Source organism: Pristis pectinata, chromosome 4 (genome assembly GCF_009764475.1).
Source record: "Pristis pectinata isolate sPriPec2 chromosome 4, sPriPec2.1.pri, whole genome shotgun sequence".
NCBI classification, from domain to species: domain Eukaryota; kingdom Metazoa; phylum Chordata; class Chondrichthyes; order Rhinopristiformes; family Pristidae; genus Pristis; species Pristis pectinata.
The window spans coordinates 68,123,932-68,140,668 of NC_067408.1; the positions used below are offsets into that span (position 1 = coordinate 68,123,932).

Below are 16,737 nucleotides of genomic sequence, written 5' to 3' on the forward strand. Positions count from 1 at the left end.
TTCCCTCACTCTTTATTGTCCTTGCCAAAATTCTGATGGATTCTGGCCACCAGCACGTGAGGTGTGGCACTGATCTCGTCATTGTGCAGCTTCCATGATACCAGACACGCATGCTGATGGCACCAATCTACATCAACAGTACACTGTTAAAGACAAGACCCTTAACAGTGTTGAGGTACAGAGGGATCTTGGGGTCCAAGTCCATAGCTCCCTGAAAGTGGTTGCACAGGTTGATAGGGTGGCAAAGGTGTCTGCCTTTATTAGTCGAGGCACTGAGTTCAAGAGTCAGGAAGTTATGTTGCAGCTTTATAAAACTCTGGTTAGACCGCATCTGGAATATTGTGTTCAATTCTGGTCGCCCCATTATAGGGAGGATGTGGAGGCTTTGGAGAGGGTGCAGAAGCGGGTTACCAGGATGCTGCCTGGATTTGAGGGCATGTGCTATAAGGAGAGGTTGGACAAACTTGGGTTATTTTCTCTGGAGCGACAGAGGCTGAGAGGAGACCTGATAGAAGTTTGTAAGATTATGAGAGGCATAGACAGAGTAGACAGCCACTATCTTTTACCCATGGTTGAAATGTCTAATACTGGATGGCATGCATTTAAGGGCGTAAGGAGATGTGTGGGGCAAGTTTTTTTGTGACACACAGAGAGTGGTGGGTGCTTGGAATGTGCTGCTAAGGGTGGTAGTGGAGACAGTTTCATGGCTTGTAGTGAGCTGATTTGAAAACCATAGACAAAACATACTTTACAAAATCTCAGACTTCACTGTCCCAGTCTCTGCCTTGCCAAGTGATAATTACTGACCCCAACACCCTGGATTGAGCAATGCAACAATGCTTTCACTAGTGGGAGTGTCTCGAATGAAGTGACATAGTTTCAAGATAAGGGGCCCTTCCTTCAAAACTGAGGTATGTGGTAACTCCACAGAGTTGTGGAGACTAGGTCATTGGAGGTATTTAAAGTGGGGGGAGGTATATTTTTGAAAGATTGGGAGATTGAGGGCTATGGACATCTGATGCAGAAGAGGAGTTGATCCTCCATGAACATATTGAATGATGGGCAAGCTTGGAGGGGTCAGGTGGCTGACTCCAGCGCCCGTGTTCTTACGTTTTCATTCAGCTCTCTGAGGTCCCAGATAAGTAGACTCAGGCCTACTTAGCCCTTGGATGAGAGAACACTTAGGAATACCAGGGAAAACAAACTATCCCACTAGCAGGGTGAATTCAAAGAGGATCTCCATCATACTGCCTTGCATGCACTAAACAAACACCATCTTGAGAAAAAAAACACTCTGTATGAAATGCAAATTTTCACGTCCTGGGGCATTCCCTTTGACCGGATTGTAGAATGTCTACAGACTGTTTAGCTAAAACATGTAAAGCAGACAGTAATCCAATATGTGAAAGAAATGTTAACTGTGGTTGCAGTTAGCAGCAAGAAGGAAAGCCTTACACTGCAGCACGATATAGATAATTTAGTTCACTGGGCAGAAAAGTGGCAAATGGAATTTAATGCAGGGAAGTTTGAGGTAATACATTTGGGGAGGTGCCATAAGGCAAGGAAAGCATACAATTAATGTGAAGATAATGAGATGTGTGAATGACAGAAGGACCTTGGACTGTATGTCCATTGATAATCAATTGTAGCAGGGTAGATAGACCAGATGTTTAGAAAGGCGTAAAGGATACTTTTCTTTACTAGCCAAGATATAGAGTACAAGAGCAGGGAGATAATGGTAGAATAGTATACAATACTATTTAGACCACAACTTGAGTAGTGCATAGAGTTAGTCACCACATTTACAGGAAAGGTACACTGGAGAGGCTGCAGAGATAAACGAGGATGTTGGCAAGATTGGAGAATTGTCGCTATGAGGAAAGAACAGATTGGCTGTGGCTGTTGTTTTATATATTGAGAAAGGTGTGGGAAAGAGTTAACTCATATGTATCAAATTACGAGGGGACTAGACAGAATAACTAGGAAGGACTGAGCTCCCCCAGCGGAGGGATCAAAAGCCAAGGGACAAAGACTTCAAGTAACTGACAGAGGGATTGCAAGGGGGAGGAGGAAGAGTATTTTCACCCTGGGGGTAGTGGGATTCTAGAATTCACTACCTGAAAGAGTGAGAGCCAGAAACCCTCATCACTTTTAAACAGAGCCTGAAGAGCTGTGATCTGCAGGACTATGCACCTGATGCTGGAAACTGGGATTAGGCTGGGAGTTCTCTCTCCACTGCTACAATTACACTGGACCAAAGGACCAGGTACTGGATTATAAATTTTGTAAGATTCTACACAATATTAGAGAAGCATCAATGGAAATGGCTCTGTGAAAAACGAGTGGAAGATTCTTTTGAATCATATACAAGATATGCCAACAAGCTTACCCGTCTTCTCACACGTTGGGCAGCTTCGGGAGTATTGGGTGATGCTGGTTCATTTAGAGTTTCTGAGGTTGAGCTGAGAGATGAATTGCTGCTTGAGAGTTCTTTGTTGGGTTTTTTGGATCCAAATGGCAAGACTGATGTCACCAGGTCCAAATTATCCTTCTGCTCCTCTCTCAGAGCATCCTGCTTTTGTTTCTGGGCCCGATCATTGACAATCACTTGGGACAATGGCATTGCAAAGGCATGGGGTGCAAATTCTGCTGGTAGAAAAAGGAATGAATCAGATGGTTTATTACAAAAGTCACAATAATTTATTTAGCAAAATTACTTAAAACTATAATGCAGACAGAAGTTAGACTGATCATATTGAGCAACTCACAACAAGCAATATACTTTATAATAAAAACAGAAAGTGCTGAAAATAGTCAACAGGTCAGGCAGCACCTGTGGAGAGAGGAACAGCATTAACGTCGTTAACAAAGTTAAAGTTTCTCTTTCCACAGATGTTGTCTGACTTACTGATTGTTTCCAGCAATTTCTGATTTTACAGCAAAATTCTGATATTCCATCATCCAATTGTTTGGATATTCCAATGGTTCGGCATCTGGCTCACTCATTGGTCTGGACTGTGCTGCGGAGGTCCAAAGGAGTGCGGAGGGTGCAGCCGGAGCCAGGATCCGAACTGTGGGCTGGGGACTGGACTATGGCCGTATGTGCGGTGGGAATGGGGGACTGGGCAGGGAACGCTGGGGTTTAGAAACGTGGCTTGCAGCCGGAGTCATTGTTCGGAGTGCTTGGCAAGCTGAAATCAGTACTTCCTCATTTTTTTTTAAAAGTTGAAAATTCTGGAGTGGAATAATCATTTTATTATTTAGAAATTTCTCACCGGATTCTGTTTTCCGCTCCCTTTAAACTCACCAAGTTCACTGAAAAATTTATTGTAACTGCAGTGTAACGTGTCAGCATTCTTCCATTTATAACACCATGGAGATAAATCCACAGGAAATTCCTAGTGGAGATTTCCTACTATTTTTCTGCAAACAACTAATATGTCAGGCCAATGAATATTCATACAATATCACAGCTTTGTAATTTGATTATTGCATTGCTTCGATTGCTTTAATTAGCTGACATGCTTTGGAAAATAATGGGGACAGAATTCAACGTCACTGGGGGTAGGTGCCAAGTAAAACTTAACACATTTGAAACTGGGTGGTGGACCCAAATCAACTATAGTGGATAAGATATCCATTATAAACCCCACAAAAAATTCCTTTCCATTCAAGTTTAATTGTAATGGATTTTACCCCCAAGTGACAGAAGAGAAATATTTGAACATGCCATCAAAAATCTGTATCTTATAGAATGGCTGTGAAGAAAAGATAGCAGATATTCTTTGTTATCAAACTTCTTAACAGCACTTGATAAATAATGCTTTTGATTAAATTTAGTATTGGCATCTAACATTGAAGTGGGTAGACTGCTGGCATAGTGGTTCAATACAGGACTAGCAATCCAGAGGCTAACAATCCAAAGACCCAAATTCATACCCCATCACAGCAGCCATGGATATTAAATTCAGTTCCTGAAATTTAAAGAAATGTTAACTAGTCATTAATAATGAAGATTGTCATACCCACCTGGTTGACTCTACCTGGTTCATCATTAACTGATCTTGCCTACATGTGACTCTAGCAATGCAGCTGACTCACCAATGTCCTCCGAAACACCAAGCATGTCACTCATTTCAAGGGCAGTTAGGGATGGATGATAAATGCTTGCCTTCCCAATGACACCCAGATCCCCAAAAAAAAAACAAAAGTTAGCAAAAAAAAAATTGGTGTTTGCATGCCTCATACTTGTATGTCATTTTAACTGAGACTGAGCAGAGCCAACGAGTTGGCCCAAAAATATTCTTACTCATGTTTTCTTCATCTTTGTCCATCTTTCTTTAAACGAGACATGGGATCTTAAGAATTTTCACTCAATTATAAAGAAACTGTAGTTAGGCATTCCTACTGTGAAACAATAGTTTAAAACAATACTGGCAGTTCAACTTGCCACATAAATCGCAGTTTAAAAATAAAATGTCGTCAAATTGGAATTTAAAGCATCGCCTGAAAACGACTTTGAAGTTGGCTAGATTGATGATAATGTCATTACAATAACTCTTTGGAATTTTGAAAGTGGTCTATATGAGCATAACATTTATTATAAGGATATAAAAATCTACTTCTGTCCCAGATGGATAACTAAGAAAAAATATTGCATGCATTTAAATAGTGCCTTGCACCTCAGAATGTTTTATAACCAAGAAAGTAGCTTTGAAATACAGTCACTACTGCAATGCAGGAAAAAAAAGTCAGAAAATCTGCCCACAGCAAGATATCACATGCCCCAATGATTTGACAGCCAAATAATTTGTTTTGGGTAAGTTGCTGCTTTAAGGATACTTAGGAGAAATTCTTTCTGCTGCTTTGAATTGTGCCATGGAATTAGCAGAGGAGGCAGATGAAGCCTGGTTATAACATCTAATCTGAAAGATATCAAGTTAGACAGTGCTGCAATCTCTCTGTTCTGCAATGGGGTTTCAAACTAAATTATATACTTGAGTCTCTGAAAGGGGACATAAACCTACAACCCAAGACCAATAACTGTTCTCCAATATTGAAGAGAAAATATTTGCTTACTGTAGAAGAGAGCAATTTCCTGCTGTAATGCAAATTATTACCGTTAGCACATTGATCAATAAACTTTCAGTAAATTCGGAAGTTTTGTTCTCTACATTCTTTTGCCTGATACTCTGTATTTATTTTTTTTAACAGAAAAACATCCTAAAATACGGTGCGAGTCAGAACTCCACTCTTTGTGCTGGTTTTCTTATTCACGGGCTACCATAAACAAGTATATATGCCATGCAACAGAAACCAGAGCCCCCAATAAACACTGGTGTAAATACATACTGACAAAGTCCACAGATCAGAAATAAAGTGACTAAAACTATCAGAATATGCATACTAGTAAAAGAATCATATAATATCTACTGTCTCTACTTCATTTGAATCACTAATAATCAGCAGCTCCTTTAAGGTTTATTGTTAGAAAAAGCAAGATGGCAGCCAAATGGATTTTGAAAATGTTTTTACAGCTATATAATTAGTTAAATATTTTTCTTAAACTGGTAAATGTGATCAAATTGATTTCTGGTTTCATATTTCTGTAGTAGATCCTTGACAGATGATTTTTCTGGCCAAATTACTGTGCCAGGACGGGAGTGTAAAGTCTGGGTATTCCTCATCACTTAGGGGGGAGTCTGCTGAAACAGTCTGCTCCAGGTTGGACTTGAAGAAAAGAGTACATGCAAGGGACTATTTTAAACATTTGTACTTCCTAATTTTTTTTTTAAAGTTGAATGTTCTGGGGTGAGGTTGAATTTTATTACTCAGAAAATAAATATCAACAATTTGAATAACTTGTAATAATTTTGGAAAGTTTCCAAATGTCAGAGACATTCAAGACCTTAGACAGTACTTAGACAGCTCTGACAACCGGTGAAGCTGGGAGAGTTGGGGGTTGGAGCGAGGAATGGTAGCTTACCAGTCTGTCAAATTTTCTTTCAGTTATTTCACAGGTGGAGCTTGCTCTGGCTCTGCCACTAACCACCAAGTGATGGCATTTACTCATTCAAGACCTTGCCACTGTTCAGAGTCTCGTCATCGAGGATGTGGCAGCCTTGGGAGTGCGAAATGGGAGCACCCAAACTGCACAAGGAAAGTTCTTTAAGAGGGGCGAAGGCAGAATTTAAATAACAACAGGGAGCATGGTGCATAGGCAAAAGGTATGATGCTGTGACATGAACCAGCAGATTGGTCTTGGAGAGGTTTAAATGAGAAAAGCAGAATCATTATCTGAAATTGCTGTGCTCAACATCAAATCTGGAAAGTTGCAAGGTGCCAAATTGAAAGATAAGGTGCTGTTCCTCAAACTTAAACTGAACTTCGTTAGGTCAGTAAAAGGGGCTGAGGGCAGAGAGTTGAAGGGAAAACGAGGTGAGCGTCATAGTGACAGGTAACTGGAAGTCCAGGGTCTTGCTTACAAACTGAACAAAGGAGTTCTATGTAACGTTTGCCAACATCTTATTTCAACATAAAACAATCTCAATTTTCCCCAATCTCTGCAAATACTGCAGCTTAACAACCTGTCTATATTCCCAGTTAAACCTGATGACCAATGACAATACTGGGCATTACCCACAATACATACAGTACCAAACCAATCACACATGCTAACTCTCAGTGAAGTACATACATCACCATTGTTTATCAAAATTTTATGAACAGCATTCATCTGAGTCAGAACGATGTGCATTCGCCCCACTCCAGAAACAAGACAACATAACCTATGCTGACACTCGTAAACATCTCCTTTCATGCAAGTTGTAAAACTGTCTCTCTGTTCTCAAGTAGATGCTAAGTCTCAGGTAGTAAAAGATCCAAGGCACCATTCTGACTAAGAGCAGAGAAGTTGTCCCCAGTAATCTGGTTCAATATTTATCACTCAATTATTATTAACAGATCATACTGGTCATTATCACAAAGCCCTTTGCAGAACTTTGCTGTAAAGAGCACTCTAGTTGTTAGGTTTCCTACATTGTCAAGGGACTTCATAGGATGGGAGGCATTTCGGAATAGCTGAGTCATGGAAGGCATAATATAAAACAATTTTTTTCTTCACACAGACATTCCTTAATTTACAATGTTCTCAATATAAATTAAAAGTACTTCGTGTTGTATTCCCCTTTGTTCTGCAAAGCAGTGATAAACATAAATAGTGGTGCAATCATAACCAGCAACTCTAATCGATTGTTGATCCAGCCCTTATGCTACTTGAGGATTGTCCCCATTCAATTCTTTAATTAAGAGATTTCCTCCCAGATAAAAATCAATCATGAGAGATTGGTGTGTATTTGCAGCATGGGGTAGACAAGAAAATGGAGAATATAAAATTAAAAAAAGGATCTAACCACAAGTTAGAACAAGCTGTCATTGAACAGAGGAAGATAATAACTGTAAGCATCAGTGCAGCACTTTGGTAGAACTGAAAAAACAGGTATTACTATTACACAATGTTGGTCCACACTATCTCATTACAGTAGGAATCAAAGAAGCAGCCAACAAAGAATGAACATTTCATAGGAGGTGTACAGGTCACAGGTCAAACTGCTTCAAGGAGAAGATCTACTAGTTCTTGAGAAGGAAAGAAGAGTTGATCTGCAACTGACGAATCTCAGGGTTGAAAAGGATTTTATGACCAGCTTCAGTACTCCATACAGTTCTGATCACCCTAGAGGACTGATGTGACTATACCGGAGAGGGTGTAGATGTGGTTTACGAGGATGTTGCCGAAACTGGAAATTTGTGGCTATGAGGAAAGACGGGATAAACTGAGATTATTTTCTCTGGAGCAGAGGCAGCTGAGAGGAGACCTAATTCTGTTGTACAAAGTTATAAGTGGCCTCACTAGAGTAAACTGGAAAGACCCTTTTCACTTAATCGAGGCATTACAAAACAGGGGACACTGATTTAATGATAGAATGCTTAGTGGAGAAATGAGCAAAGTTTTCTTTCACCCCGAGCTTGGTAGGGGTCTGGAACTCATTGCCTTAAAGGGTAGCAGACACAAACAAAACATTCACCACATTTAGAGACGGCTGTGCGAACTGAGGAAAAGAACAACTTTTGAAACAATGATTATTTAACCTCATACCAATAAAGATAATGGGGCAGGACTGGCCTTGCTTGGTTTAGTATTAAAATGTGATCATTTTCTTATCAGTCGGACAGGATTTTAAAATCATTTAAATTACAGGGCAATTATCATTTGGGCAAAAGACCAGTAAAGGTTCTTATTTACTCTTAACATTTTTAATATGGATGTTGCTTGCAGACCATGTACCTTTTTTGGGACCTTGGCCACCTCAATGTCATCCAGTACCTGGGTGAAATACGGAGACTAAAGACAGCTCACTGTACCTCACCAAGCAAAAACAATGATTTGCCTCACAGCAAAGAGGGTCCAAATACACTATTAATATGATGCAAAATACAGCATAATCTTGGCTCAAACCCTCAAAAAATAGTTTCACCAATGAAAAGCAGAACTTAAGACACAAGTTAGTCAATTCATAGAATACCTGAAGCTGCAAGTAAAATGGCCTTACTGTGCTATAAAAAATATTGAGGCTCATTCATAAAATGTTTTATACCCTCTAAATGTGGGTGCATAGCTTTTTCTTAAATTCCTTCACAGCATGCAGACATCACGGGCAAGGGCAGCATTTATTGCTCATCTTTAATTGCCCTGAATTGTTTGCTAGGTCACTTCAGAGCACTTTCAATTACATTCCTAGATTATATAAATCACATTTAGGACTGACCAGGCAAAAACAACAGATTATCCTTTCTTGAAGGACATTGGTGAACCAAATGATTTACCTCAATCCAGTAGCTGAATTTTTAATTATTCAAGTATTACTTGAACTTAAAATTCACTTCATGGCAGGATTTTAACTCATGTCCAGTAACTGAAGCATTATACTACCACAGCAGGTAAATGCAGAAGTGCCAATTCGTTATTTTTAACGTCTCCTAATTTTTTAAATTAAAATCTACATACATTCATTTATATAAAATGTTTCTTGCAACCCATTTAAACATCAAGGAGTACAGCATTTAAATTATTAACCAATCAATACAAAAGAAACTTTCATGATTCATATGGGATTAGCACTGTTGATGACAAACTTGGGGGCCTTCCTACTAAACAGGAACCAGAACAGTATGCTGCCTAGCTACACAATAAAAAGGGAAATAATACACATGAGGAAAATGAGAAGTAAAAATAGGGCACTCAAGCTCACAGCTAGAAATTACTTCATGGTTTTGGAGTTATCTCATCCTGATGAAAGGATTTCCCATTTTCTTTCAAATGGAACTGTCAAACAAACAAAAAAAATCTACATTGCTTAAGGATGTGGCATTTCAATGTGGTTATAAAATCATGACTTTTTCCCAAAAAGGAACAAAACCATTTCTAGCCATCTGCAAACTACAGAGCTATAGAAATACATTTTATCGTCACTTAACATGCAGGGGCTGTGCCACTTCAAATGGCTTGAATTAGGCCTTTAAAATTTCTTCACATCCCCCTATAAAAATGGTAAAAGCAATTCCAAGCATTCATGGTACACTCCCCTATCCCAATCCCTCATCCCCACACCCACCCCTTTAACGCATTAGGGCACAGAATCTTATCAAGAAGGACTGATATGGCAAATTCACTTTTCCACTGATCAAAGCCTTATATATTTATGTTATAAAATTACAGTTCAATCAATTGACATCATTTCAACATCACTCTTCTTCAGCATGCAATATCAGCAGCAACAAAGTGTGAATATTGTTTATTGCATGATCTTGTCCATTTTAAGTGTAGCTAGCCTTTCTAGTGTCTGTTCTTTTACAATTTTTAGCCCCTATAGGATCTCTATTTGATCTTCCTTTCCTGAGACTCCAGCCGTACCATCTTCCTGGCTGTAGGTTGACTAACTTATTTAGGACTACAGCCATGAGCTCTGCCTCCAAGAGATTTCTTTTTGCTCTCTTATCACCTTTTACCTGTTCATATACCTATTAATCAGGGGTATACGCATATATTTTTGGGATCCAGGGATTTATAATTATAGGCATGGAATACAAGAGCAATGAAGTCATGATGAACCTTCGTAAAATACTGGGCCAGTCATAATTAGGGCATTAAGTCTAGTCCTGGATGTCACTCTTTAGGAAAGACGTGAAGACTTTACTGCAAATGCATAAAAGATTTAGTAAGTGACTTCAGGGATGAGAGGATTCAGTTCTACAGAAGGAATGGAGAAGTTGGGGTTGTTCTCCTTAGAAAATAGGACATCTGATGGAGATATTTAAAATCATTAAGGGTGTAGTCAGAGCGGACGGGGGAAAACTGTTCCTGTTGGTGGTGTGGTGCCGCACTGAGGACATCTAATTAAAGGGATGGGGAAAAGAACCAAAAATGGCATGATGATTTTTTGTTTAAACATGAGTGTTTAAGGCCTGTAATGGACTACCTTAGGTAGTGGAACCAAAGGAAATGGTGGGGGGGGGGGGGGGGGGGGGGGGGAGAGGGGGGGGGAAAGAGAGGATTCTGGTTAAACCTGATTCAGAAGGTTTAAAGTGCATTACGGTGGATAAATCCCCAGGGTCTGCCATGGTGCATTCTTGGACCTAGAGGGAAATGAAAGAAGAAATTGCGGAGGCCTTTGCAGAGATCTTTGCTTCATCTCTGGCCACCGGTGAGCTTCTGGAGGACTGGAGAGTGGCTAATGTGGCATCATTGTTTAAAAACAGTAGCAAAAACAAGAAAGAAAACTACAGGCCAGTGAGTCTGACATTGGTGGTGGGTAAGTTGCTGGAGGCGATTCTGAGGGACAGGATCTACCAACATTTGGAGATACAGGGTCTGATTTGGGACAGTCAGCACAGCTTTGTGGATGGGAAGTGATGTCTGACAAATCTCTTGGAGTTCTTCAAGGAGGTAACCAAGAGGGTAGGGCAGTGGATGTTGTCTACATGAACTTCAGCAAGGCCTTTGACAAGGTCCTCATGGCATGCTAGTCTGGAAGGATGGATCACATGGGATCCAGGGAGAGGTAGCAGATTGGACTCATAATTGGCTCAATGGTTGGAAGCAGAGGGTGATGGTCGCAGGTTGTTTCTCAGAGCTTAGGCCTGTGTCTAGTGGCGCGCCACAGGGATCTGTTTGTAATTTATATAAACGATTAGGATGTGAATGTACAAGGTATGGTTAGTAAGTTTGTGGAAAATAGGTGGTGTTGTAGACAGTGTGGAGGTTATGAAAAATTACAGGGGGATCTTAATCAGCTTGGTGTGTGGGTTTAGGATTGGCAATTGGTTTCAATCCAGATAAACATGAGGTATTGCATTTTGGTAGATCAAACCAGGGTAGGGCTTATACAGTGAATGGTAGTGGACTGGGGAGTGTTAGGGAAGAGGGACCTAGAAGTGCAGGTGTATAGTTCACTGAAAGTGGCGTCACAGGTAGTTAGGATGGTGAAGAAGGCATTTGGCATGCTGGCCTCCATCAGTCAGGGTGTTGAGTATGGGAATTGGGAAGTTATGTTGCAATTATATAAGATGTTGGTGACGCCTCACTTGGAGTATTGTGTATAGTTCTGGTCACCCTGTTATAGGAAATATGTTATTAAACTAGAAAGAGTGCAAAAAAGATCTACCAGGATGTTGCTTGACTTGGAGGGCCTCGGTTACAAGGAGAGGTTGCTTGGACTAAGACTTCATTCCCTGGAACATAGGAGATTGAGGGGTGACCTGATAAAGGGAGATAAGATCATGAGGGGCATAGGTTTAAGCACATAGTCTTTCTCCCAGGGAGCAGGTGCTAAAAACAAGAGGGCATAGGTTTAAGATCAGAGGCGAGAGACTGAAAAGGGACATCAGGGGCAGCTTCTTCACGCAAAGGGTGGTGTGTATTTGGAATGAGCTGCCAGAAATAGTGGTTGAGGTGGGCACATTAGCTACATTTAAAAGCCATCCATATCAGTACATGGATAGGATAGGTTTATAGGGCTATGGGCCAGACTCAGGCAGATGGGACTAACTCGTTGGGCAACACAGTCAGCATGGGCAAGTTGGGCTGAAGGGCGCGTTTCCATGCTGTATGACTCTATGATTAAGTGGGACAAACTGGACAACTCCTGCATAGAGCTGCTCTTTACACAATGGGCTGAATGGCCTCTTTTTCTGCTTTTAGAACATAGAACATTACAGCATAGTACAGGCCCTTCCAACATTTTATCCTGCTCTAATATCCACCTAACCCTTCCCTCCCAAATAGCCCCCCCATTTCTCTATTATTTGTGTGGCTATCTAAGAGTCTCTTAAATGTCCCTAATATATCTGCCCCCACAACCTCTGCCAGCAGCGTGTTCCACGCACCTACCACCCTCTGTGTAAAAAAACTTACCCCTGACATCCCCCTCATATCTTCCTTCAAACTCCTTAAAATTTTGCCCCCTCGTGTTAGCCATTGTTGCCCTGGGAAAATGTCTCTGACTGTCCACTTGATCTATGCCTCTTATCATCTTGTGCACCTCTATCAAGTCACCTCTCATCCTCCTTCTCTCCAAAGAGAAAAGCCCTAACTCACTCAACCTATCCTCATAAGTCATGCTCTCCAATCCAGGCAGCATCCTGGTAAATCTCCTCTGCACCATCTAAAGTTTCGACATCCTTCCTATAATGAGGCAACCAGAACTGAACACAGTGGTGAAAAAATGGTGAAAAGGTTTTTGGGTGTGAAAAGGTGAGTCATTTGCTGTAGAATACCCAGCCTGCTTAGAAGTTGCAGTACTTATGAAGCTAGTCTAGTCTTCTGGTCAGTGGTTAATTGAAATATTGAAAGCCAAAGAAAGGTGATTGGATCCTGTCATCAGAGGATATTTTTTCCTGCCACTTCAGTGGTGCAAATGTGACTTATGAATCCATTTGATGGATGTTGTCTGGGTCTTGAGCACACATTGCCTCATTATCTGCGGAGTTGTAAATGAAGTTTAATATTATCACCTCATCTCCCGGTCCTTGAACACCACCACATCCCAAGTCAGTACCTGTCTGTCCCACAACTCCTGATTCTCTCCAAATCAGGGCTCTGCCCTGCTGCTACCCTGAAATTTAGGATTCCATGATTCTGTTTTGTCTATAACCAAAATATTTCATTGGATGTGGGGTCACTGCTGAAATGTAACATTCCCAGCCGAATCCACCCCAAATTGAAATAAATTTTCTAAAGTACTTTGTTCTATGAAAAATAAAACATTCAATTAAAATCAAGTATATTCACCAACTTACATTCAGTGACACTGTAAAAGTATCATCTGATACTCAATGCATTTAGCACCAATGCTGAAACAAAGCAATACATATGCCTTGTTAAAAACTGAGTCCTACTCACTGAGTGTAGCTGGTTTTCAGCAATGGATATTACTGCGTGGCGATAATAATACTACTCCTAGGAGACAAGCTTGGTTTTAAAATATTCACAGCAGAGTTTCACGGATCTAATAAAAGAACTTTCTGCAAGTCTTCCATTAGCTATTAATACAAGATCATTAACTCTTTAACAAAGTTTACATGTGAGAGGTGAACTATGTCAATGCTTTCAGTGACTGGAAGTATTCACTCATCTAAGGATCTGCAGTTTTCTTTGGTCAATTTAAACTGAATGAGTTGCAGAAGATAGCATTTGCAGAAATGCCAGTGGGCACAAATACACATTTCCACATACACCACAGACTGGAAAAGCCATTTACAAGTCCACTCCAAATAACTGGCTTGATCTACAAAATGATTAAAGAGACATCTTCTCCTGCTGTTGAAGAATGTTGCTTATTCCTCGACAAAGGCCAAAAGAGAGTAGGCAGAATCTCGGAGAAGTTGATGGGAATGTGGGGAGAACAAAATGGGATTAGTGTAGATAGGTGCTTGATGGTCAGTGTTGACTCAGTGGGCCAAAGGGCCTTTTTAGTTGCTGTATTACTCTGATGGCAATTGACAAGGTTAGCAACTATAGAACAAATCTATTCAACCCATTCCTTACCCAGACCATGGATCTTTCTGTACTCCATGAACTGCATCCAACACAATTTGTACCTAGTGAAAAACTTATGAATTCAAGGTTTCAATTTAGTGTCAAAAGACATTTCAATATGTTTGTGATGATAAAGTATCCTTTGCAGGTACAGCAGGGAGGAGTGCTATTGTACTGAAGGCCCTGAGAGACCCACGGTGAGGAGATTGAACAATGTACTAGGAGAAGGCTAGACATAACTAGTTAGGGAGATAGAAGTGAAATACAGTGGAAATGTGGAATGTAATCAGAGATTGCAGGAGAGGCTTGGTTGGGGAAAGGGTTAAGGTGTGTGGTGAAGAGATCAAAACATGAAGTAGCAGCAGTAAGTATAGCGGGGTAGAAGGTGACAGTACCTGGTCACAGACACAAAACTGCCTCGCTCTGTATCTCACCAAAATCAAAATAGCAAAGACACATTTGATCAGCATGCTTTTATTTAGGGAGGAAGCACAAGACAATTGCACACAAAAAAAAAACTCCAAATTGCAGAATGTAGCTCTGGTAACAACTCTGCCAAGAACTTTAACCACAGCAATGTATGAAGGCCACCTGCCAAACTCTTGTTGACTTTCTCATGGATTTTGTTTTTAAATTAGATTACCAGAACAGGGCCTCATCACTGACGTTCAGAACAGAACTCTGGGCCTTTGGAGAGGTGGTAGATAGATGGTGGGTGCACAGTCCATCTGGGGCTACAGAAGGGCTGGTCTATGGCACAAGAACAGAAAAAGCAAAGCATTCAGACTAGTGCAGGGATGGATGGCTTGAGGTTTAGATGATCCAGTCTCTGAAATGTTGAGATTTTAATAAATTGATGTTAATGCTAAAACTAAAGAACTTGTTGAGATTCAGTACAAGTGTACACAGTGAGTCATATATCTGTTTCACTCAAATTAGCATGTTGTGCAAAATGGGACCGTTAGTGGTGGGATATCTGAATTTCAAAGATATGTGGGTCTAGAAATCTAGAAAATCTTCTGCACAATTTCAATGTTGTGCAAGACATTGCATGCATTAGAGTTATGGATTCTAGGATTTTCACACAATTACACACAAAAGTTGTAAGGTTTTGCAAAAAGTCCAACCTTTGCAGTGTGATCTCCTGCCACTGTGGAACTTATTAAATGGCAGAGTGGAGCATCATGTCATTAGAAGTGACCACCCAAGGCAGGAATCATCATCACTGGGGGGACCCTCCACCAAAGATTTCCTTTGGTAACAGAAGAGACTAGGAACACTTCTGAAGATTCCAGATCTCGCTTCACAGCCAAACTCTCTGGCAGTGACTCAGTTATGAATGGGCTCGCTAATTCATATCAGTGAAGGTCTATCCCTGTATTTGAAGCCTGCACTATTCAGAGTCAGGCCCTTTAGCACTGACCATCAACCACCCATTTATACTAATCCTACAGTAATCCCATTTTTATTCTCTCCAGTCCCACCAACTCCCCACAAATTCTGTTAGTCACTGACACACAAGGGGCATTTTACCAGTTAACCTACCAACCCACATGTCTTTGGGATGTAGGAGAAAACTGGAGAACTTAAAGGAAATCCACACAGTCACAGGGACAACATGCAAACTCCACACAGACGGCACCCAAAATCAGGATTGAACCCGAGTCTCTGGCACTATAAGGCAGCAGCTCTACTAAATGACCACTGTGCTGCCCTATAAACATGCATTAGTGACAATATAAAGTATAACAATAATGATGTTAACCACTGATGGTTACAGAACAGTCTCTGGACACAAGTATGACATAGATAGGAAGAGCTGTATTACAATTTTCCAAAGAGCACAATGGGTGCACACAGTCATTCATTGCATTTTCTGCCTACTGTTCAGATGCTCAGCAAGAGATCTCAGGCCTACGATGTTTGAATTCATTGATCAGATTACCATTGAGAAACCTATTTGTAATAGTAACCGCCAAATGTTATAGGGAAGCACGACTAGTGCCCATGTCTGAAAATAGAAATGGATTGTGCAACCTACTTAAACTGTCAGCCTTGGCTTAGTGGAGCATTCTGGTGTGAATCAGAAGCTTGTGGATTCCTCAGGTCAGAAGCACATCAATTAGGGTTATACTTTGTTGTGGTATTGAAGAGAGCTATATTGCCTTTCAATTGAAAATGCCACATTAGATCAATTTAAAGGTTCTTAATTGGTGCAAGAGATCCCAAGACACTATTCAAGGAACAGTAGGTGAGTTTTCTATGGAACCTGGGCAGTATCTATTCTTCAACCTCTGGTGCCTCAGCATCCAGCTTACAAGCCCTCAAAGTTCTGAGTATCTCAATCAAGCCTCCTCTTGATCATTTCAGTTGCAAGAACAACCCTTGTAGGTTAACTGGCCACTGTGAATAGACACTAGTGTATAGGTCTTTGGTGGAATCTGTGTTGGGGGGGGGGGTGGGGGGGTTAATGACAATGTGGAGTGAATAAAATGGCAGTAATACAGAATTAATGTCAATGGATGGCCAATATTCAGAGTGAACTTGGTGGGCCACAGAACTTGTTTGCTGTATGTTTCTCTATGTCTCTTACCTGAGCTTCTTCAGTGTCTACATATTGTCCCTCCCTCCCCATTCAGTTCTAG

The 16,737-nt window shown here is 40.7% G+C and overlaps 1 protein-coding gene across 4 annotated transcripts in view; it reads right to left on the bottom strand.

Moving 5' to 3' along the window:
• Positions 1–16,737, bottom strand: part of LOC127569850 (rho GTPase-activating protein 6-like) — a 439,093-nt gene that overhangs the window by 48,700 nt on the left and 373,656 nt on the right. For all 4 annotated transcript variants that reach the window (XM_052014827.1, XM_052014828.1, XM_052014830.1 and 1 more), the window contains exon 4: positions 2,390–2,646. In XM_052014827.1, the coding sequence (XP_051870787.1) occupies positions 2,390–2,646 (257 nt within the window). The remainder of the gene's footprint in view (positions 1–2,389; positions 2,647–16,737) is intronic.